The following is a 25,724-nucleotide window of genomic DNA, read 5'->3' as shown; positions in this document are numbered from 1 at the left end:
TTGTAGGAGAAAAAATAATTTCTGGAGGGCCTTTAAGTCTGCTAGCCCTTCAATGAAAGCTGTTTGCTTTCAGCGATTTAAAATGTTAAGGAATGTTTATAATTCTGTGTGTCGAAAGGCCAAGTCCCAGTATTATATTAATTGTTTTTTATATTGTGGTAAAGATATACAAAAAACTTGGCAGGTTATAAATTCTGGGCTTAGGCCTTCTTTTCAGTCTCCATCAGTCCTTTTTTTTTGGATCTCGGTGGCAAAATCATTGAAGGTGAGATGAATGTTCAAGATGCATTAAATTCACATTTTGCGAATCAAACAGTTCGTGGTGACGAACTGCAAGTAAGAAGCGACCCGGCTCAATGGTAACCGAAACTCTAAAAAACGGAATTTTGATACCAATAGACACATCAAAAGAATCAAATTTTAATTCTGATTTCAAATATATAAGTTTAATCAAGTTTAATCTTACCTATCAAAAGTTAAGCGCCTGAAAAAATTTGGCTGATTTTCGAAAAAAGGGGGAAAGACCCCCTAAAAATTATAGAACCTTAATGAAAATCACACCATCATATTCAGCGTATCAGAGAACCCTACTGTAGAGGTTTCAAGCTCCTATCTACAAAATGTGGAATTTTCCATTTTTTGCCTGAATAAAGATCATGGATGCGTGTTTATTTGTTTTTTTTTTATTTTTCCCTGGGGTTGTTGTATCAACCCAGAGGTCCTAGAATATCGTGGGAAGGCTCATTGGAACGGAAATTAAAACTTCTAGTGCCCTTTTTAAGTGACCAAAAAATGGAGGGCAACTAGGCCCCCTCCCACGCTCATTTTTTCCCCAAAGTCACCCGATCAAAATTTTGAGGTAGCCATTTTGTTCAGCATGGTCGAAAATGTTATAACTATGTCTTTTAGGATGACTTAATCCCTCGAAGCCCCAGGGGGAGGGCTGAAAGTTATGAACTTTACCCAATGTTAACATAGAGTATTGGTTATTGGGAATTATACAGTCGTTTTAATGTGAAATTTTTTGTTGTTGTGAGGTGCCAATTTTTATTTAACACAATAACTTAAGGGCAACTAGGTCCCCTCTCACGCTTTTTTTTCCCAAACTCACCCGATAAAAATTTCGAGATAGCCATTTTGTTCAACATGGTCGGAAATATGATAAATATGTCTTTTAGGATGACTTAATCCCCCGAAGTCCCCTGGGGGAGGGCTAAAAGTTATGAGCTTTACCCAATGTTAACATAAAATATTGGTTATTGGGAAGTATACAGAAGCAACATTAGAACTTAAAACGAACAGAAATTATAACGTATGTGAGGGGGGTTCTCCCCCAAGTCAATACCTCGCTCTTTACGCTACGGTTTTTTTTAGTGCTTTCAAAAGAGCTATCTATTCTAATTAAACGACCTTTGTGATTCAGGGTTTTGTTAATCAAAATTTTTTTTTAATTTTAACGTGAAGAACGTGTTATTTACTAAGGGGAGAACCCCCTCATATGCGTAATAACATATACGTAATAAAAAAAAACAATGAAAAAACAAGCGGTACGGCTCAATAGTTATCGAAACTTTTAAAAACGGAATTTGATGTCAATAAATGTATCCAAAGAATGTGTTTATAATGCTGATTCTAAATATATAAATTTTATTATGTTTAGTATTACTCATCAAAGGCTACGAGCCTGAGAAAATTTAGCCGATTTTTTAAAGAGGGGAGAAACATCCCTTACAAGTGAAAGAATTTTAATGAAAATCACACCGTCAAATTCAGCGTATCAGAAAACCCTATTACATAGGTTTCAAGCTCATATCTGCAAAAATATGAAATTTTGTATTTTTTGCCAGAAGAAAAATATACGAAAATAGAAGTTAGCTACGTAAGTTAATTTGTAAATTACGTCATAACCAAATTTAGAGACATCCATTTAGCAAAAGAAAAGTGAAATTTTTATGCAAATTTTTGTTTACTTATTCAATGACGGTGAGCCAAAATAAAAGCTGCATTAACTAAAAAACGATCAGAAATTAAATAAAAAAAAACAAGTTTTTTAAACTGAAAGTAAGGAGCGACATTAAAACTTAAAACGAACAGAAATTATTCCGTATATGAAAGGGACTGTCCCCTCCTCAAAGCTTCGCTCTTTACGGTAAAGTTTGACTTTCTCACAAGTCTATTTTTTTAAACAATAAAAAACTTTAGCGTAAAGAGTGAGGCGGTGAGGAGGGGACAACCCCTTTCATATACGGAATAATTTCTGTTCGTTTTAAGTTTTGATGTCGCTCCTTGCTTTTAGTTTCAAAAACTTGTTTTTTTTTATTTAATATTGGTAAAAGGACCGCTACGCCTGTTGGTTCTTCTCCTTCAGGATCCAACTTCAGGTCTTATCTTGGGCCACCTTGCACGAAGTCAATGTTTTTGGAACCACCGACGGAGAAAGAAATTGCTAAAATTGTTATTGGATTGAAAAATTGTTCGTCGTCTGGCCCTGATAATATTCCTACTAAAGTAATTAAGTTCATACTTCCTTCCATTATTTATCCCTTAACAAAACTTATTAACCTCTCCTTTCAGCATGGTATTTTCCCGAGTAGTCTCAAGCGTGCTCGAGTCATCATATTATATAAGGAGGGGACACGGAATGATCCAGCCAACTATCGGCCAATTTCTTTGTTGTCTGTGTTTAGCAAAATATTTGAGAAGGCGATGCTTTCTTGTCTTAATAATTTTCATACTTCTAAAGATTTTTTTCACGATTTTCAATTTGGTTTTCGAGCAAATCATTCAACTGAGCATGCTTGTGCAGTTTTACTGAATTTCTTCACTCTGCCATAGACTCCCATGTGATTCTTGCTGCTTTGTTTCTGGTTGTTCGTAAAGCCTTTGATTCTTTAACCCACAGTCTCCTTCTATTTAAACTCTCTCATCTTGGCGTAAGAGGTAGTGCGTTTTATTGGTTCAAGTCTTTCTTGTCTTGTAGAATAATTTCTGTTGATCCACTTTTAAGGGCCGGCACTGTTTTTAATTTATATAAATGACCTAATTTTGGCAGTTAGAAATAAAAATCCTCTTTATTGCTGTCGTCTATGTCATCCAACAGTCTCCCTTACCCATAACTATAGTTTGTATACCTCGGATTCTCTTGTTACTTTTGCCGATGATACCGCCCTTTTTACTTCTGGCAGAACAGAGGATGAGGTTCGTACAAATTTAGTGGACCTCTTTGAGAGAGATTCATTTTGGTTTGATGCTAACTCTCTTGCCTTAAATGTTATTAAAACTAGTTTATTTAGTTTTCTCTCGTATATCCTAGGTTTTTCCTCAATTATATGACATTCATATATCCAAAGGCTTTATTAGTAGACCAAAGGATGGTCATGTCCGTTTCCTAGGTATCCCCCTAGATGAAAATTTATCTTTTAAACACCATATTGATTTGATTAAAATGAAGGTATGCAGAAATCTCGGTATTCTAAGAAAACTAAAACATATCTTTCCAGAACCTATTCTAAGAATCCTATTTCATAGCTTAGTTCATTCTTATGTTTCCTATTGTTCAGTCATATGGATGTCTACCTTCCCTTCTTTTCTCAAACCGCTTTCGAATACTTATGATAAAGCTATAAATCTTATCCAGAATGTAAACCGTTCGGCAACTAAACCATTACTTGATATTAAAAAACTTTATGTTCTTTCCTGTGTGGGTTTCGCTTTTCTTCATCTCCATGGTGATATTCCTAGGTCCCTTAGGTTTACATCTTCTTTTGTATCTGATCGGTCAAAGTATCAACTCCATAGTTATCTAAATATACAAATTACTCATACACCAACAATAAGATCCGATTTTAATCCTCTTGTTGCGTGTCATTTGATATGGAACATCCTTCTCGATTCGGCTCAAAAATGCCACTCCTTTGGCACCTTAAAAATAATATTAAACAAATATTTGATTTAAGTTTATTAATTTTATTTACTTTTGCCTGCTGCCAATGGTTTTTTTTTCTTCATTTAATTTTTTTTTTTTTTTTTTTTTTTTTTTTAAATATGATGTGATTAATTGTAGTTTGATACATTTTATTTATTGAACTCTCTCCTTTTTTTCTTTCCGTTTTATGAAAAAAATGCTTTAAATTTTAAAATTTAAAATGCTTATTTTTATGTGTTTAAATAGTAATGTTATGTTTGTATTGTTTAAATCTTAAGCGTTTAAATGTTTAATGTTTATTTGATCTTTTCATAATCCCCCTCCTACAGGCCATGGAGTCTTTGTGGGGATTTGTAGATTGTTATGTAATTATTTTACTGATATATGGAAAATACATCTATCTATCTATCTATCTATCTATCTATCTATCTAATGCCTCCACCGGCAATCCTAGTTTGAAATAGTGTTCAAAGCCAAATATCTCTTTTACTTGGGAATAAAACTTCAATGTTTAGATGTTTTAACTGCTAATCAAAATTTCTATAAATTCACAAATTTTCTATCAGGGAATCTTGTAAACGAGGGGCTTGATGTGCTTTGATGAATGATAAAATGGTAAACAAGTATCTCGTGATTAATTTTCTTTTACAATAGCAACAAGCCCTTTTTCTTACTTAGGTCATACTTTTGGCACCATCTGTTAAAATCAACACAATTTTTATCGAGGGGAATATGATGCTTATCTATACATTCGATTACAGTACTTGCGATACCTTCTCACGGGTCTTACCTTTGAGTGGCAATAATCGTAAAAGTTCTTATTTAGGCCCTGAATGAGACATAAATCTTACAAAAATTGAAACTTGTGTTGTATCATTTATGTCACCAGACTTGTCAGTCGCTATTTATTAAGCTGAAACCAGTTTGAGATCTTCAATATGCTGTCTGTTTATATTTGAACAATCATTGTGGATGATAATGGTAACTTTAAATATTTACAAAATATATTAATTTGTTCTTAAAATCTTTTAGCTTAAACAAAAAAAAATATACATGTTCTCGATTTATAGAAGAAATTAATTTATCAAATTAAAATACAACTTTTTCTTACCAAGTTCTTTTTTTAATGGAAATTTTATTGAGCCTGCCTGGATTTTTTTATTGCGCCTTCCCAGGCTTTACCAAGTGACATTGAGAAGTGGGTTGACTGTTCAGCCCCATTCATTCTGCCCGAACTTGAAGATAGTCCGATGAGCACTTTTCCCTGCATTTCGGTACCATGTAAATTTGAATCTGAGTCTCAGGAATTGGACTCCAAATCTATTAGTAATCAAGGTAATGATTTCAGAGTGGGACACTTCTCACTCTACATTCTAATTAGCATATTTAGAAGTTTGGAGCTGCCAAGTTTGCATACTTTTATAGGGATCAATTAAAAAGCCAATTTTTTTTGTCAATGGGCTCTTGAAGTTGAGTAAATTTCTATTTGTAACCAATATAATCATAAGTTTATTTTGGATGTTCTTTTTTTTAGCATCGCTAAAATATGTTGGCTTTTAATTTGATAGTCGACAATTAAACGACATACAAGCATGAGTGACAGTAATTAGAAAAAGAGGAAAATTTTAGAGCCTTGAAATTTTTTAAACAACTAAGTCTTTGTATTATTATCCTTCTCCATTGAGAGAAACTCAACTGAATAACTTCGAAATCAAGAAATCTGAAATTTAATGAAAAGAAACGGAAAGAAATGTGTTTTTCAAATAATTTAGATCTGAATAGAACCAAATTTTCCGTACAGTTTGCTGATCAAAATACGGTCAGTCAATCGGGTGCCCAAAAGAATCTGTTCAAAATTTTTCTGAAAAAATCTAAAAAGTCTTCTTCCTTCTTTCGTACCGTACAATTATAGCTTTCTGGTTGAAATGCAATCATTCGGACTGGTGCCCAAAAGAGTCTGTTAACAGTTTCCTCCAATATTCTAATCTTTGTTTGCAGGCTTATCTTTCTGTTCTTCCAAAAATAGTTTATTTTTGTTAGAACACCTTGGGCTAAGGCTATTCTATCTCGGTTTTCCATACAAAACATTCTTCTTGAACTTCTTATACGGAAACACAAATAACTTAATAAGGAAGAAAAGAATAAAAAATGAGCACAGAAATAGGTTGCTACTGGTTAAAAAATAAACGATATGCAAGCATGAAGAAAAGTACCTAGAAAAGGAGTAAGATTTTAGAGCCTTGGTATTTTTTAACCAACTAAGTGTTTGTGTCATGTCCTTCTCCATTGCGAGGAACCAACTGAATAACTTTGAAATCATGAAATTTGATGAAAAGAAACGGAAAGGAAGGATTTTTTTTTGAATAATTTAGATCTGGAATGAGCCAATTTTATTATACAGATCTCTGATTCAAATACATTCAGTCAGACGGGTGACCAAAAGAATGTGTTAATAATTTTTCTGAAAAAAATCTAACAAGTCCTTCTTTGTTTTTCGTAACGCCCACATTTCAGAACCATTCTCAATCACTGTTATTGCTGTAGCCTCCAATATTCTAATCTTGGTTTGCTGACATATCTTGCTTTTCTTCCAAATATATTTCATTTTTGTAAAAAAAAACCTGGGCTGAGGCTTTTCTTCCTTAACATTTTCATTGCATCCCACATCTTTAGTAACAGTAATACCTAGGTAAGTGAAGCTATCTCGTTGATCCATATTCTCCTTACCCAGTATTACTTTTCACCTTCACTAATTTTTATTTAATGTACTTATTGTTCTTAGCATTTATTTTCAAACTTATTTTTACACCTGTAACTCTTAGACCCTAAAAAAATTTCAACTAGGACAGTCAAATCATCAGCATAATCTATTTCTGGAACAATTTTTACTTTCTCTACTGTATTCCATGTTTACCTATACTCTTTACAGTGTTCTTTAGGACAAAATCTTTCAAAACAATCTGAACAGATTGGCATAGAACGTAACCCCACTCGACTCCTGATTAAGTACTAAGCACAACAATGTTATCAGAGGCAATACTATATCGGTGCCTATAGTAAAGGTAGTAAGGCTTCAATGTTTGTTTTTCCCAGAGGTAATTCATATGGAAAGTCTGGTCTTGTAAACTTTTGAGGGGGCTCATTTGATTAGAATTCGAACGTTCCTTTACCCTTTCTAAGAATGAAAATGATTGAAGGGTAACACCCCCCCCCGCCTCGCCATCTTCCTGCCAAATATATCTGATCAAAATTTTAAGATAGCCATTTTGTTAAGCATAGTTCAAAGATCAGATTATAAAGCTCCAGGATTGACACCAACCCCCAAGAGTCCAGGGCACGTGTTGATAATTTTGCCCCAGGGGCATAATTTTGAAAGTCATTGAAAACTCTTTTGTAGCTTAGGATCTAGGTTTAATTAGTTATAATGAGCGAAAGGCTTAGAAAAATATTGGGTTAGATGAATTGAATTAATCTTTTGCATTGCTAATGCAGCAAGCTCGTTGATGTTTTCTAAAGTTTATTATATCTTGATCTGTTAAATTTAAACTTGTATGAGGCTGATTAAGCAAAATTCCTTGATCTTCTTCCTTTTTGAATGAATTACTGGTTTTAACCTGTCTTTTCTAAATAAACTGTTATAAACTTGATTTAATCAATTTACTTTTCCTTCTCTATTTATACTAATTAACTTATAAATAATTGTTTTATTTTTTTTTCGAAAATTGTAATATCCCGAAACAATAATCAATTAGTTCTGTTTCGTTAAACATCTTATAAAGGCGTGGAGGGTCAAATAGAGCGTCCAACGATAGAGCAATAATTGATCGATTAAGCTGCTGCTGAATCGAAAGTTTATTCTTTAAGGAAAAATCTATTGCAGTTTTGTACCTTCTGGAGTCTGTTTTCTAATTGTTTGGGGATCTGTTTACATAAAAATTTCTTAAAGAAAAATGTGTTCTATTTGTATTACTTTGTTTTTTGGAATTACATCTTTGCCTGAATTTACAGAATACTCTTTTCGTCAAATGTATGTACATTTTTGTCGAAATTATTTTATATCCCATTTAATTTTATGTTTTTAGAAGCTGGTGATGCTTTACCAAGTGACATTAAGAAGCAGGTTGACCGTTTAGACCCTCCTATGCTTCCCAAACTTGAAGTTGGCCCAATGATACTTTCCTCAGCATTTCGATACCATGCAAGCTTGGACCTGACTCTCATGAATTTAGCTCCACATCTATTACTGATCAAGGTAAAATTTTCAGAGTGGAACGCTGCTTTTATGACAGTGTGATTAGCATATTCAAAAGCTTGGAGCTTCCAATTTTGAATACTTGCATAGGGATCAAGTCAAAAAAAAGAAGAGGAAAAAAAAGAGAAAAAAATGTTTCCGTCAGTGGACACTTGAAATTAAAGGCTAAAGAAGAATGGGAATCTTCACAAAATAGAGCCCCATTATTAGACGTGGTAGATAAGTACTATTCAGTATCAACCAAGGTCTTGCCTAGGGGGAATATAACAATACGTTTTAAATTAATTCCAAAAATTTTTATTGTATTTATAAAATGGTCTTTAAACGCAGTTAAAAAAAACAACAAAAAACAATATGAACTCCCCACACCCCAAAATTGTTTTAATAGCTCTTAAGGACCGAGATTATTTTGATATTCCTCCTCCTAACTGAATTCATAGATACGCGCTCGTATTAAGCCATCTAATTAGTTCCCAAAATTAAGGAAAACGGCAAATTGTCTTCGTCACTCATCATACAAAATGTTCTGCTTGAACTTCTTAAATGAATACACAAATAACTTAATAAGAAAAAGAGATTTTAGAGCCTTGAAATTTTTTTGCGAGCAAGTCTTTGTATTTTATCCTCCTCTATTGAGAAAAAAACAATTGAATAACTTTGAAATCAAGAAATTTGAAAGTTGATGAAAAGAAATGGAAAGAAATAATTAAGAAGAGTCTGATAGAAAGAAATACTTTTTCCAAATAATTAAGATCTAGATAGAACCACATTCTTTTTACAGCTTTCTGATTGAAATACAGTCAGTCAGACGGGTCCCCAAAAGAATCTATTAATAATTTATCTGGAAAAAACCTAGGTAAGTGAAGCTACTGGTTGATTCATCTTCTCGTTACCAAGTATTGCTCTTCACTTTCACTAATTTTTATTCAATATAACTTAGTCTTCTTAACATTAATTTTCAAAATTACTTTTGCACCCTTACCTCTCAGAACCTTACAAAAATCTAACATTTTGCTTACTTTTTCAACCGGGACAGTCAAATCATTGGCATAATCTTTGTTTGGCACAAGTTTTACTTTCTCTTTCTGATTCCCTGCTCGTTTATGGTCTTTACGGTGTTCTTCTGGACAAAGTCCATCAAATTGATCTGTATAGATGATCATAAAACGTAACCCCGCTTGACTCCTGATTAAGTACGATCCACAGCAACAGAGGTAATGTTTTATTTTATTCTATAGAAAAGGCCATAAGCCTTCAATTTTGTTTTTTGCAGAGCACTTCATATGGAAAGTGTGGTCTTATAAACTTGGGAGGGGGGTCATTCGATTGGAAATCAGAAGTTCTAGTGCCATTTTAAAAAATGAAAAAGGGATTGGAGGGCAACTTGTCCCCCACCCTCCTAACGGCCTCTTTTCCTCAAATAGGTCCAATCAAAACTTTGAGATAGCCATTTTGTTCAAAATAGTTCAAAAACCAAATACAAACTCTGGGGTCAACAAAATCCCTTAGAGCCCGTAGGCACTTGTTGAAAGTTATTCCCAGGTTGCATATAAGGTTGATATGGAAGGTTTGGTCGCATAAACTTTGGATGGGGCTCATTTGATGGGAAATTGAAAGCTCATTTTCTCTTTTAAGATTCAAAAGCTATAGGCAACCAAAATATATCAAAGATCAGATTACAGAAACTTTTGGGTCGACAAAACCGTTCCAGAGCCTGGGGGAACGTGTTGAAAGTTATACCCTGGGACATATAAGGTTTTTATTGAAGGGGTAGTCTTATAAACTTTGGAGGGGGCTCATTTGATGGGAAATTGAAACTTTTGTGCTCGTGTTAAGAGTGATAAGTAATCTGAGCATAACTGGTCCTCCCCCGTGCTCTCTCTTCCCCAAATGCTTCCAGTGTAACCCATTTTGTTAAAGATAGTTCAAATATCAGATAGAAAAAAGTCCAGGGTTAACACAACCCCTCCAGAGCCTGGGGGCACATGCTGAAAGTTATACCCTGAGACAAGTAAGTGTTTTCAGATCGGGTGGTCGTATAAACTTTGGAGGAGGATAATTTGATGGCAAATGGAAAGTTCTAGTGCCCCTTATGAAGAGTGAGAAGGGATTGGAGGACAACTATCCCTATCCCCCATGCCCTCTTTTCCCCTTATGTGTCCCATAATCATTTTGAGATGCCCTTTATGTTATAGATAGTTTGAACTATCTAGGTGAAACTAGATGAAGGAGGATTACCTTTTTAAGCCGAGGAAAATCAGAATCATCATAAATTTCACTAAAATATGTAAGTGATATCAAGAGAAGTGCTCAAATGTTTTTCTAGCTACAAGTCAACTCTAAAACAACAACTTTACCCTATACATCCTAGGGAGTACCTTATTTTAACATGTTTTACCAATTTTACTTCCTGAATTTTTATTTTTGGCCCCACACTAGATCTAATACATACGGTAATCTTTCAACTAAGGATGGAAAACGAAGATGTACATTTGTATATCTCCAATTGCGGAAAAAACACTGAATTAAACCGTAGATGGGAATGAGACTGGGTTACGAAAATTAAATTCAACTTAAATCGTAAAGCACAAAATGCGTCTGAAAACTTGCCGACTGAGGACGCAAAGGACTTGAAGAAAACTTAAAAAGGCTATTGCTGACCTATCTGAGTCAGATACTTAGGAAGAGTTCCTGTACAGACTAATGGATCTAGATTGGAAATGGTTAGATATTTTAAAATACACATCAGATGAAACAAGAATAAAACAGGGAGACAAAAGTAGGGACCATTCCGAAGAAGAGAAAAGTAGATTTCAACCAAAAAACTATAAGTTGCATGCTACGATTTTAGCCTCCCTGGGTATTTTGCTAGAAAAGCCACAATAGAGGTGATTGGAAAATACATTAAACAACATATTGGGGGCTGGAGCCGATGATAGTAAAGGGAATGTTGCTTTTACGGAATCTGACAAAGTTCGGTGTAAATTGACCAGATGGTTGGTTTAAATGGTTGTTGATTCTTGTAGCCGATCAAAAGTCCAAATAAAAATTTCTGGGGATGAAGCTTCTAGGGGAGTTTACTTTTGAAACCTCCGTTGACAGTATGACCTTAAAAGTAACTTGATTTTTTATATCACCTTTTCACATTCATGAGAACCTTGTGTAAAAGAGCTCATACTAACAAATCGTAAGTAAAGAACAGACATTGTCACTGAAAAATGAAAATCTAAAAGTTTTGATTAAAATATATGCAACTAAACTAATAAATCTTGTATTATTTTCAATTAATTCAAATATGTTGAAATAAAAAGAGAAAACCAAGTAACTTGGTCTATCTAAAGCAGTGGTTGCCAACCTGTGGTCCATGGACCACTGATGGTCCATGGAAATATTAATTTGGTCCACGAAGAAAAGGGAAAATTATTGACAAATGTCGCTTTTTTATATTTAATGAACGCAAAAAAAACAAAATTGAGGATTATAACTTTAAAAGTTATATATTTAAGGATACATTTAGCGATTTCTACCGCTGTACATTCTTGAATGAGCATACACTTACGACAGGATGAATTTCCGTTTGGCTTTCTATTTTTGCGGAAAAGTTTCATTCTATGTCAATTTTTAACACAGTCTCAAGTAATAGTTTAGTTCCTATAGGAAGTATAAGCTCCGGATTTCTGCAGCCCGAATTCCGGATTTGAAACATGTGAGCTGTGCATCTATCTTTTTCAAAATTTTTTATTTAATGGATTTTCCTAAAAAACTTGAGTGAGAAAATGCAAGTGAATGCTTTGGACTTCTTTGGAAAAACTAAAGCGATAAAGCGATGGAAATAGTAACAAAGTAAGCTGATCAGTGAATAAGACTTAGCAAAGCATCCCTAGTTCCCGTCAGAGAACATTACAAGAACATTCAAAAAGGAGGCAAAAAGAAAATCAAGAAAATATGATTCAAATTACCTAAAATTTGGATTTGTTCAAGAAACTGGTAGAAAGCTGGATCCAAGGCCTCTTTGTGTTATTTGTCATGAAATTTTATTTAACGATGAGACTGTCAAAGATTAAAAATTTACTTGGAATCAAAACACCCAAATTCAGTTGACAAACCACTTGAATATTTTCAAAAAATGCATGAAGGTATGAAAAAGTAAATAGGGGTTATAAAAAATATGGTTGCTAAAGACAAGTCCCTATTAACGGCTTCCTACTTGATATCATTCCAAATTTCGCAGAATAAAGTCACATAGGATAGGAGAAAATTTAATCAAACCGTGCATGTTATAAGCCTGTTAAGTTTTTGTGGGATAATAGGATATCAAAAAACTGAACTTAATTCCTTTTTCTGATTACAATTTTGGCTTAGTTTAAAAAAGAAACTGCTGAAGATGATGTAAATCAAGCTATAAAAATGTTAAAAAATAAATCATTTTATTAAATTCAACTTGATGAACCTATAAACGTCAGTAATAGAACACTTCTTCTTTGTGTTATAAGGGTGTAGTTGAAAAATACAGCTGAAGATATTGAAAATAAAGTTATAAACATGGTAAAAAGTGCACCACCTTGTTCAATTCAAGTTGATGAATCTATAAACGTCAGTAACAAAGCACTTCTCGCTTGGATTGTAAGGGTTGAGTTTCAGGTAGAAATACAAGAAGAACTTCTTTGCTCGCTGAACTTGCTGGACAGAACAACTAGCTTTGAGATTTTAAAGCACTTGATAGTTATTTTCTGAATAACAAAACTGAATGGACAAAATTTACTGGCATTTGCAGGGATGGTGCTGCAAACCTGACAGGAGATTGTTCAAGAGTTATTGTGTCCAATACTATAAAAAGTATGATGGAATCAGACATAAAGCTCTGAATTCTCAGATGTTTGAAATGCTCTATGAATAAACGGGTTGCCAGTATAATCACTTTCATCTTCACTTTGAGGTAAGATGGCTATCGAGGGGGAAAATACTGATCCGATCATCTAGCGTGAAAATAATAGATTATTTTTATACCAACAAAATAATCAGAAATTTCAAAAACTCTTGTCCAATGATGAGCGGGTAACCAAGCTGGCATATCTGGCAGATAATTTTTCTCTGTTAAATGAATTAAACATATCTTTGCAAGGGCAACATAAGGACGTGTTTACCTTACGAGGAAAGATGGATGCTTTTCGAAAGAAAATATCACTTGTGCAAACGGCATTAAAAAGGGCACTAGCCCTTTCAATTCGCCAGTGATGGAGCCCTTTTTGTTGTATCGACGAAAACCCCTACAATAAAAACCTTATATGCCCCCAGGGCATAATTTACACCCGTTCCCCCGAGGGGTTTGGGGGGGGGGTTGTAATCCTAAAAATCATAATTTACAAAACATAAAACAACGTTGAAGAATTTTTCCAAATTCAAATAAAATGAACTTTTTTTTGATGTTTCTATGTCAACACTTTATATAAAAACATTAGATTCCCCTAGGGTATGACTTAAAACCCTTGCCCTGAGGGCTTTGGGGTGTTATCATCCTAAAAGATCTAATTTCGAGAACTTTTACTACGTTGAACAAAATGAATATCTGAAATTTAAGATTTTATGTGTTTGGGGAAATGGTGGGCGTGAGAGGGGAGTTAGTTGCCCTCCAATTACTTTCAACTATTTAAAAGGGCACTAGCCCTTTCAATTTCCAATTGAGTGAGCCCTTTTTGAAGTTTTACAACGCTTTCTATAAAAACCTCATATGCCCCCAGGGTATAACTTACAAACCTTGCGCCGACGGCTGTAGGGGGAGTTTCATCCTGAAGAATAGCATTTCCGGACCTTTCAACTTCTTTGAACAAAATGTCTATCTCAAGAGTTTGATTAGATGTGTTTGGGAAATTTGTGGGTGTGAGAAGGGATCAGTTCTCCTCCAATCACTTTTGACTATTAACAGAATATTAGTCCTTTGAATTTTTAATCGAATGAGCCCTTTTTGAAGTTAGCAAGAAAAAACTTTCCATAAACATTATATGCCCCCAGGGAATAAGTTACAGCCCTTGTCCTGAGGGGTGTGGGGTGGTTCTTATCCTCAAAGACTTTATTTCCAGAACTTTCAACTACGTTGAACGAAACAGCTGTCTCAAACTTTCGATTGTATTTGTTTGGGGAAATGCTGGGCGTGAGAAGGGGTTAGTCTCCCTTTAATATCTCTTGACTATTGAAAAGGCACTAGCCCTTTGAATTTCTAAAGAAACGATCCCTTTTTCAAGTTCCTATGACAAAGATTTCAATTAAAACCTTACATGCACCCAGGGCATAGCTTATAATCCTTGCTCTGAAGACTGTGGAGGGAGTGTCCTGGTCAAATATATAATTTCCAGAACTTTCAACTGCGTTGAACAAAATGGCTATCTCAAATTTTTGATTGGATGTGTTGGGGAAATGGTGGGCGTAGAAGGGGTGTTAGTTGCCTTCCAATCACTTTTTCCTATTAAAAAGGGCACTAGCCATTTCAATTTACAACCAAATGAACCCTTTTGAAGTTTCTACGACAAGGCTTTCTATATACACATTGTATGCCCCCAGGGCAAAACTTACAGTCGTTGCCCGGAGGGTTTGGGGCGGTTGTCATCCACACAGATATAGTGTACAGAACTTTCAACTACGTTGAACAAAATGGCTATATCAAATTTTTGATTGGATAGGTTTGGGGGAAGGTGGGCGTGAGAGGGTGGTTAGTTATCCTCCAATCACTTTATTATTAAAAAGGGCATTAGGTCTTTGAAATGTCAACCGAATGAGCCCTTTTTGAAGTTTCTATGACAAAACTTTCTATAAAAATCCTATATGTCCCAGGGCTTAACTTACAACCCTTGCCCTGAGGGCTCTGGGGGGGATTAAGTATCCTCCTCACAAATATAATTTCTATCTGGAAATCAAATACGTTGAACAAAATGGCTATCTCAAATTTTTGATTGGATGTGTTTGGGGGAATGGTAGGCGTTGAAAGGGTGTTAGTTGCCTTCCAATCACTTTTTACTATTAGAAAGGGCACTAGCCATTCCAATTTCCAATCGAATGAGCCCTTTTCGAAGTTTCTACGACAACTCCCTCGTTACGAAGTGCCCTGGTCCAGAAAAAAAATACATTGTTACATCGTTCTTTACTTAGGCAGCGCTATTGCGCTGCCTACGATAATAATTAGGTAAGTGAAGCTATCTTTTTGATCCATCTTCTTGTTACTCAGTACTCTTCACTTTCACTAGTTTTGGTTTAATATAACTTCTTGTCCTTAATAATTATTTTCAAACTTGTTTTTACTCCCGTAATTCTCAGAACCTAAAAGAAAAGAATGATTCATTATGCTTACTTTTTCAACTAGGACAGTCAAATCATCATCATAATTTAATGTCTTGGACAAGTTTTACTTTCTCTATTTTGTTCCAGACTCTTCTATAGTCTTTGCAGTGTTCTTTAGGACAAAATCTATCAAAACAGTCCTATAGATGGGCATAGCAAGTAACCCCTCTTGACTCCTGATTAAGTACGAACCACAACAATGTCATCAGAACCAACACTATATCATTGCCTATAGTAAAGGTCATAAGGCTTCAATAGTTGTTTTTTTTTTTCCTGCGGTACTTCATGTAGAAAGTGTGGTCCTATAAACTTTGAAGGGGGCTCATTCGAATGTAAATCATAAGTTATGATACCCATTTTTAAAATTTAAAACTGATTGACGGGTCCATTATCATCCCCCCCCCCCCCCACGCCTTCTTTCTCCCAAATGTATCTGATCAAAATTTGGAGATAGCCATTTTGTTAAGGTTTGTTCAAAGATTAAATAACAAAGCTCCAGGGTCGACACAACCTCCAAGAGCCCGGGGGCTCGTGTTGAAAATTTTGAAAATCATTGAAAAATCTTCCGTAGCTTAGGACCTAGATTCGATTGATTATAATGAGCTAAAACTAAAAAAACTATTGGGTTTGATGAAATTAATCTTTTGCATTGCTAACGCAACAAACTCGTTGACTTTTTCTAAAGTTTATTATATCTTGATATGCTGAATTCAAAATTGGTATGAGACTGATTATGCACAATTCCTTGATCTTTAGTTTTGAAAGTATTAAAGCTTCTGACCTATTTTTTTGTAAAGAAGCTGTTATAAATTTGTTTTCATCAATTTACTTTTTCGTTGATTGTTAAAAAAAGCTAATTAAATTAGTTAAATTAATTAACTATGTTAAATAACTTAATTTCTACATATTTTTTTTTTCAAAATATTGTAATATCCCGAAACTATTATCAATAAGTTTTGTTTTGTTAAACATCTTATTATGGCTTGGAAGATCATATAGATAGTACGCTGTTTGCTGAATCGAAAGTTTATTCTTTAAGGAAAAATTTGTTACTCTTTTGTGCTGTTGGAGTCTGTTTTATAATTGTTTTGGGGATCTCTCTACATAAAATTTTCGTACATTTTTGTCGAAATTTCTTTATATCCGTTTCAATTTATTTTTTTTAGAAGTTGGTGATGCTTTACCAAGTGACATTAAGAACCATTGTGACAGTTCAGATCCTTCTATGTTTCCCAAACTTGAAGTTGGCCCGATAAGTACTTTTTCCATCATTTCGATACCATGTAAGCTTGAACCTGACTCTCAAGAATTCTGCTCCACATCTATTGCTGATCAAGGTAAAAACTTTAGTGGGGCACTACTCATTATACAGCGTGAGTAGTATTTTCAAAAGCTTGGAAGTTACTACCTAGTAACTTCAGCAGCTCTTCTGGACCTAGACCTAACTAATTTTGATTCCCAAATTAAGGAAAATGGTGAATTGCTTTCCTCATTGATCAACCAAATTTTTCTGCTTGAACTTCTCATACGAAAACACAAATAACTTAATAAGAAGAAAAAGACGAACACAAAAAAAGAAATTCATAGTGGTAAAATAATGTGGTACAAATAATTTGACAGTTTCGCCTTATTCGGACTTCTCAGGCTCATTTGGCTTATTCAGATTTTTGACCTTCGCTAAATGATCTTGACGTCTCACTGGGTAGCCTACTGTTAAATGACCTACAAGACTGATAAATAATACCTAGAAAAAGATGAAGATTTTAGAGCCTTGAAATTTTCTAAGCAAGCAAGTATATATATTATATCCTCCTCCATTGAGGAATAAATTTTAAAACAAGAAATTTAAAATTCAATGAAAAGAAATACTTTTTCCTAATAAATTAAACGTGGATTGAACCAGATTTCTCGTATTGCTTGCTGATAAAAATACGTTGAGTCAGACGGGTTCCCAAAAGAATCTATAGATGATTTCTCTAGAAACAATCCAACAAATCCTCCTCTGTTTTAGTATTTCCCACATTTCAGTGCCATATTCGACCATATTAGTCACTGTAGCCTCCTATATTCTAATCCTTGCTTGCAGGCATATCTTTCTGTTCTTCCGATTTTTTTTTGTTTTCGTAAAAACACCCTGGGCCTTGGCTATTTTACCTTAACATTTTTATTGCATCCACCATCTTTACTAATAATTAATTAAAAAAAAACTTTCCACAAAACAAGCTATTGAAAAAAAGTAAAGAACTCCATTAAAGCAAAAATGAACAAAAATAGAATGAAATAATCTACCAAGAGTACAACTACCACAAATCAATAACTAAACGAAACCCAAAACAAACAGAAATTAAAATAAATAACAGAGTCAAACTCAAAACGAGTAGAAACTAATATGAGTGGGGTTCTAAAACCCTATGCTTTCTAAAAGCCAGAATATAATTCGTACTTTACTGAAAAAATTCAAATGAATTTACTGAAAAACAATGTGCATTGTCAGTTTAATATACATATGCTGATATTTATTCCTGATACATATGCTGATATTTATATGAATTTTTGATTTCTTAAGGCCATAAAAATGAAAACATTTAAAAGAATTTTTTCAGTAAAGTACAAATTATATTATCATGGGCAGCGCTATAGCTCTGCCTATGATAATAAATAATTAAGTGAAGCTATCCATTTGATCCATCTTTTCCTTACCCACTATTACTCTTCATCCTCACTAATTTTTATTCAATGTAATTTCATCTTCTTTGCATTAATTTTCAAACTCATTTTGCACCCGTAATTCTCAGAACCTAAAAAACAATCGTTCATTTTGCTTAATTTTTCAACTAGGACAGTCAAATCATCAGCATAATTTTCATCTGGGACCTGTTTTACTTTCTCTATTTGATTCTGTGCTCTCTTATAGCCTTTGCCATGCTCTTTTTACTCCCTTACATAAGACTAATCACTTCAACGTATTTATTTGGGCTATTTATCTATGTCTGAAAACGAATTATATTACAAATATTTTATTTTAGTCTATTAGTTCTTTCCAAGACTGTTCAAGACACATATAGTTTTCAGTAAAGTGCCAATGACCCAAAAGGTTTAACCCTTTTTTGTAGTGATTTTTACTCATTTTAAGCTTGAATTGCATATTCAGTCTAAATTTTACTCGTTTTAAGATTTATTTATTCATTTATGTTAGTACCTGTTGTAGGTTTCTTTGCTATGATTGTTTATTGAATTTCTCTGCGTTTTGGGTGTCATTTATTCTTTAATAGTAATTTCTTGTCGTTTTGAGTTTGAATTGCTATAGATTTTTATTTCTGCTGATCTTGAGTTTATTATGGGCTTTACTTTTCTTAGAAAAAATTATTTTTAATAATTTTTTTTTAAATTTAATATTCTTACATATTAACTAATCATTTCAAAGATTTATCTGGTATACCATACAAAGCTAGGACCTTCGCTATAGCCCTTCTATCGTTTAAAGCAAACCTCTGCTCATAATATATAAAATTGAAGACTAAAGGGGCTCGATAACTCAATAACCTCTCAATTACTAATCTAAGAGTGAAAATTGGGTCGACACATCCTCTTCCGTCCCTAAAGCCCTTTTGTTCTTCTCTTACATCCTTACCTACAGCTCTATCTACAAAGTTTTTTTCGGTATTCAAATATTACAAAACAAACATAGTGTTTTCGGGTCTTTCCCGGCTAGGAGTTCCTGGTGGTTGCCAGTGTAAAGCGGGTTTTGGGAGTCTATGGTTATCCAGACGTAGGAAGTTCCAAATATTTTCCACCTTCTGACTCTAATGATGTCAGTTATTAGAGGTTGTTGCGTCATTTCTCGGATGAACTGGTTTGTCACCTTCTGTGACCAGTGGATGTTCAATAATCTACGAAGACACGAGTTTTCAAAAGCCAGGATTCTTCTCTCTTGTTTATGATTCAGGTGCCATGTTCCTGCTGCGTAGAGTAGTATTGGCATAACATTGCTGTTGAAAATGCGTAGCTTCAGGCGCTGACAAAATCTCTGAGATCTCCATGCTTGACGTAGTTTATTGAAGGCACCATTTGCCTGTCCTATTCTGGTGAGTATTTCTTTCACTATCGAGCTGGTGTTCTCAATGATGCTTCCCAAATATTTGAACCGCACAATTGTTCAACATTTTGGTCACCACATTTAATGGACAGAGGAGAGTCACTAGTCACCATGTTTGGTTTTCTCAGAATTCAAATGTAGGGCAAGATGGTTTGTCTTTACCGTGACTTTGTTAAGCAATTATTGAAGCTGCTTTTTGCTTGATTCAAGCACTGCTAAGTCGTCTGCGAAGTCAATATCAATGACCTGGACTTCGGGTCCTCATCTGATACATTCTGTCCCTTTGTTCCGCTATTATTACAAAACGTAATGGCAATAGAACGCACCCCTGTTTTGATCCTGAAAAAATGCAGAAGAAATGAGTTTGACCCTCTAGTTTCTTGACTTAACTTTCGCCATGCACAAACATGGTGGTAATAATCGTCAGAGATAATCGATTCAGAGATTCCATAGTGGATCAGAATCTTCCATTGGATTTCACGATCTACGGAGTTGAAGGTCATTTTGAAATCCACAAAGATCATATAAATCTTCGAACACCACTCCCTGCTTTCTTCACCAAGAAGTCTAAGCATGGATATAAGGTCTGCACATGAGCGATTTGGACGGAAGCCATACTGTTCGTCTTGGAAGTGATAATCAAGTTGTGATCGGATCTTCTGTAGGTTAGTATGTGAGAGGATCTTCCCAGGCATTGACAGAAAACTTATACCCTGCCAGTTGCCTGGCTCGGTAGCTTCTTCTTTTTAGAATATCCTGATGAGTGTGCTGCGGTTCCTGTGTGAGGGTACTTTGACCAATGTCCAAATACGAGTGAAGAGTAAAGACAAAATCGAGATACATGAGGAATATTGATACCTTTATCATGTCTGATGATATGCGGTCCAGTCTCGGAGATTTCCCGTTTTTCAGTTTCTTTGCTGCTTCTGGTATCTCACTGGCCAAAGAAGGGTCCGTGCTGATATTCCGGAAGAAGATGGGAATCTCATGAATGTCAGAAGGCTTTTTAGGACGGGTCTATTTTGTAAACTTTTGAAATGATTACCCCATAGTTCATTGACTGCACTCTGTTCTTTCACAAGGACCCTCGATAGATCGCTGACAGGGCCGTCTCTGTTTGTCAGTCGTTTCCTTATGATATCATTGGTGACTCTGTAAACAGTTCTTGAGTCTTATGTTTTTGCTGCTTTTTTTGCCTCTATTGCCTTACGCTCTTGAAAGTTTTGCTTGTAAGTACGTGCATTTTTCTTGACAATTTACCAAGAGTTCTATTCTGCTTCTTATGGAAAACAAGACAATCAGGGACTTTTTGTTGGAGGGCAGACATGCCCATCTTTTTTCTTTCAACTATTAGTTGCCAAGTTTTCTTGGACAGCCACTGGTCTTTAGGGCTGCTACGAAAGACCAGGGTTGATATAGCTATTTCGGGGTAGCATTCCTTCAAGGCTTCCCATGCTATTTTACATTCAGCTTCCTCTGGTATGGATAAAGCTACAAATCTATTCTATAGCTCCATTGTAAAAGCTTGTATTAATGTCTCGTCTTGAAGTTTCTCAGAGTTGAAAACATGTTTTAGGCCTGTTGTTTTGTTGCATATCTTATTTAATTTTAGACAGAGTTTGGCTATCATTAGGCTTTGATCCGATCCGTCAGCTCCTTTATATGCCCGAACATCTTGTACACTCGATTTCCATTTTCTGATTATTAGGCAGTGATCAATCTGATTTTTGTCATTCCGTCTGGTGATGTCCAAGAGTACTTGTGTACATCTCTGTGACGAAACAAAGAACTACCAACTACAAGGTCATCCATTATGGTAAAATCAATTAGAATCTCTCCATTTTCATTTCGTTGACCCAGACCATGTAGGCAAAGAACTTGTGGGTTGAAGGATCTGTCATTTTCAACTTTAGCGATAGAGTCCCCATGGAAGCAGACAACGTCATGTCTTGGTATATCTTTGGCTATGGGTTCGAGCGATCTATAGAACTTGTCATTTTCTTCATCAGTGGCTTCATTTGTAGGGGCCTAACATACAATGTCTGACAGTTCAGCAATCGCTTCCAAAACCTTGCAGTTAATATTCTCGGTGATGCAGGAGTCGATTTTTGGAGTGACTTGTGGGTGTGCTTTGGCATCTTCATGGCAACTCCGGCTTCTTGATTATCTGCTGGACCGCTGTATATGATGATATGGTCAGCATCAAGCTTTTTTTATTCCTGAGCCAGTCCACTGCACTAGTTTGTAATCCTCAGTCTGTGGGAAGTACCTTCTATCGACGAGTCTATTCAATATCACAGTAGTTTCTAAAGTAAATGAATTTTTGAGAAAATTAAATAGATTTATATTGAATGGTAGCCGCTTCCCGACCAGCTACCCTGATAAGTTCCACCCTCCTCAATCCACCCACCCCTTCCCACTCTACTCAGTGATACATAAGAACCCCCCTCCCCCAAGACGTAAGAGACACAAGTGATTGAAAACATTCATTGACTTCGTGTGCCCAAATCTTAACACTAGAGCCACGTTACGCCGCTCTTACGACGAGTGGAAACTTGTGGTTTGCTCCAAGAAAAATGCGAGCCAGATAGTTGAAAATGTTAAACGCGCCAAACCATCGCTCATTGTTTCCCTCAAGGAGCCTGCTTCTGTCGTGGCGATTAAGCGAGTGCCAGAAGATTTAAACGAACTGTCTCTGAATCAGATAATCCCCACGAGGACTAAAACAGTACAGTGTGGCATGTCCGGAACATTTGAAGTTTACTTACCGTCTCAAACAGATCTTGATACGTTTCTAAAAGCATCTATAAAAGTTGGATAATAACGCACTCCGGTTGAAGTTCGTGTTCCTACCACGTCCTTGCTTTAATTACCATTCCGTCGATCACCTCGCCGTGAATTGTAAGTACAGTACTCTTTGTTCGAAACGTGGCTCCATCGATCACAAATCAACGGCTGATACTCTCTGCCAAAAAAGTGCCTTGCTCATTTGTTTCAAGATCAAGTGTCACACGTGTGAGAGTGTAAAGTGCCCAAACAACTGCGAAACTGAAGCCCATGGACTCGTTTTTATTATCATGGAATATAAACGGGTATATACAAATAAAGTTTCTCTGTTGCAAAGCATCAGCTCTTGTTACTAAACATTGTATCAACAAACTTACACTTGATGGCATGACGTCGTACGTCATACTCCGTTCCTGCTAGAAAGCTGAATAACATAGGCAAACCTTCTGGTGGACTTTTTTCTTTCGTTCAATCGCCTTTTCATTCCCGCTTGTTTGCACTATATGATCAGTACTTAAGTGCTGGGCCCATGTAGCTGATTTTGGAAACTGATATCCAAATCAGCGCCGATTTTAAAAGAAATCGGTGTCGATTTGAGCTTGAAAAATTTTCTAGTTTTCAACGCTGATTTACAAAATTAGCGCCGATTTTCATCGAGATTATCACAAAAAAATATGGATACAAATAAATAGTCAGCCCGAGATGTCTGTGGTGAAAGACCCCGCTACTGAGCGGAGAACTAAACTGAGAACTAAGCTGAGATTGATCATGCAACTATTAATAAACTTCAGTAGACTGTTTGTGTCCCTGATTCTTTCTTTTGAAAATCTCGCTCAATAAATTCGTCTTTCAACAATTTTTTCTTACTGCTATCGTTCGTCAACTGATGCTGAAATTGGCTCCCAAAATCAGCTATGGGTGCCGGGCCTTGTAGCTGTGAGAGTAGTTTCCCGTGTTTATATTAGTGTATCTACCCACTGATTACTCCAACGATCAGTCAGAGCGATTATTTGCTTTATTGTGGAAAAAGTTAAGTTCTTGTGTAGAAAGATTCGGTGTCTAGGTTTACCTTATGTTATAGCCAGAGACTTTAATTGTACTTTGTCTGAACCAGATTTTCAGGCGTTTCCACGTACTATTATAGTGAAAGGTTTATTCAGTAATTTTTTGCGTGCATTAGATAAAATGTCCTATTTTACGTATATTCACACGTCTTCGCGAACCTCTAACTTGGACCACGTTGCTGTATCTTCAAATCTGACCGCCGATACAGTTAACACTATATTGGATTATCAGCTGTGTGACAACTCCATTTCACCTCCTTTAAAAGTCACTCCAGTTGCCTAAGGGTAACTTGCCCTCCCCCTACGCTCAATTTTCCCCAAATGCATCCAATAAAAATTAGGAAACACCGATTTTGTTAAAGATAAAATAAAAAAAACAAGTTTTTTTAACTGAAAGTAAGGAACGACGTTAAAACTTAAAACGAACAGAAATTATTCCGTATATGAAGGGGGCTGTCCCCTCCTCAACGCCTCGCTCTTTACGCTAAAGGTTTTTTATTGTTTAAAAAATAGAGTTGTGAGAAAGTCAAATTTTAGCGTAAAGAGCGAGGCGTTGAGGAGGGGACAGCCTCCTTCATATATGGAATAATTTCTGTTCGTTTTAAGTTTTAACGTTGTTCCTTACTTTCAGTTAAAAAAACTTGTTTTTTCTATTTAATTTTTTAACGTTTTTGAATTAATGCAGGTTTTTATTTTTGCTCACCGTACATGAATAATTAAAAAAAAATTTGCATATTATATTTGGTTAAATGGCTTTCTCGAAACTTGTTTAATTTTATTTACGAACGTTTTTATTAGTAATAAATATACGTAACTTAGAATTAACTTACGTAACGAACTTCTATATTCATAAATTGTTAACACGTATATTAGGGGGTTCGCCCCCTAGTCAATACCCTGCTCTTTAAACTATAGTTCGAATTTTTTTTTCCAGTTCTTTAAAAATGACCTCTTAATCACAGTCAGTTGATCAGTTGAAAAACTTGTTTTTTTTTATTTAATTCCTGATCTTTTTCTTTAATAATGCTGGGAAATCCGGCGCCCCCTTCATAGCAATGTCCCTTCCCCCATGAAAACTTCCTTCATGGAAAGATCCTTCCATAGAGCCCCCGACCCTCTCCGTCCCCCACCTACCAGAAAAAATCTCCTCTGAAAAAGTCTGTATAATTCCCAATAACCAATACTATATGTTAACATTGAGTAAAGTTCATAACTTTCAGCCCTCCCCCTGGGGACTTTGGGGGATCAAGTCATCCTAAAAGACATTTTATCATATTTTAGACCATGCTGAACAAAATGGCTGTCTCAAAATTTTGATCAGGTGACTTTGGGAAAAAATGAGCGTGGGAGGGGGCCTAGTTGCCCTCCATTTTTTTGGTCACTTAAAAAGGGCACTAGAACTTTTAGTTTCCGTTCGAATTTTAATTTACGTTCGAGAGCCCTCCCGCAATATTCTAGGACCATTGGGTTGATACGATCACCCCTGGAAAAAAAAAACAAAAAAAAAACAACAAATAAACACGCATCCGTGATCTTTCTTTTGGCAAAAAAGGAAAATTCCACATTTTTGTAGATAGGAGCTTGAAACCTCTTCAGTAGGGTTCTCTGATACGCTGGATATGATGATGTGATTTTCATTCAGGTTCTTTAACTTTTAGGGGGTCTTTCCCCCTTTTTTCGAATATAAGCCAAATTTTCTCAGGCACGTAACTTTTGATAGGTTAAATTAAACTTGATGAAACTTATATATTTGAAATCAGAATTAAAATCTGATTCTTTTGATGTATCTATTGGTATCAAAATCCCGTTTTTTAGAGTTTCGGTTACCATTGAGCCGGGTCGCTCCTTACTTACAGTTCGTTACCACGAACTGTTTGATAGTTCCTAGATCAGAAAACAAAACCTTGGGGTCGACCCAACCCCCCAGAGCCCGGGGGCACGGGTTGAAAATTATGCCGTGGAGGCATATAAGGTTCTTATGAAAGGGGTGGTCGTAAAAACTTCGGAGGGGGCTCATTTGATTGGAACGTGAACGTTCGATTTTCTTTCTTAAGAAGGAAGAGTGATTGGAAGGCAACTAGCAACCCCCATGCTCTCTTCTTCAAATGCATCTGACCAAAATTTTGAGAGGGCCACTTCGCTTGAAGTAGTCCAAACATTAGATAACAAAAAGTTTGGGGTCGACACAAGCCCTTAGAGCCCGGGACAAGTGTTGTAAACTAGGCTCTGGGGGCGTATAGGGTTTTCATGGGAGGTGTTGTCGTATGTCTT

General features: G+C 35.4%; 1 protein-coding gene across 1 annotated transcript in view; it reads left to right on the top strand.

Moving 5' to 3' along the window:
• The window catches only part of LOC148944015 (uncharacterized), a 127,740-nt gene extending 104,004 nt beyond the window's left edge, over positions 1-23,736 (top strand). The window contains exons 3-4 of the mRNA XM_089101337.1: positions 16,673-16,843; positions 23,453-23,736. Coding sequence (XP_088957463.1) covers positions 16,673-16,843; positions 23,453-23,736 — 455 coding nt within the window. The remainder of the gene's footprint in view (positions 1-16,672; positions 16,844-23,452) is intronic.
• The last annotated feature ends 1,988 nt before the right edge of the window (positions 23,737-25,724 follow it).

This window comes from Artemia sp. Qi Xiang Cuo, chromosome 15 (genome assembly GCF_049724085.1).
Source record: "Artemia sp. Qi Xiang Cuo chromosome 15, ASM4972408v1, whole genome shotgun sequence".
NCBI lineage: Eukaryota > Metazoa > Arthropoda > Branchiopoda > Anostraca > Artemiidae > Artemia > Artemia sp. Qi Xiang Cuo.
This window is presented reverse-complemented; position numbering and strand designations above follow the sequence as displayed.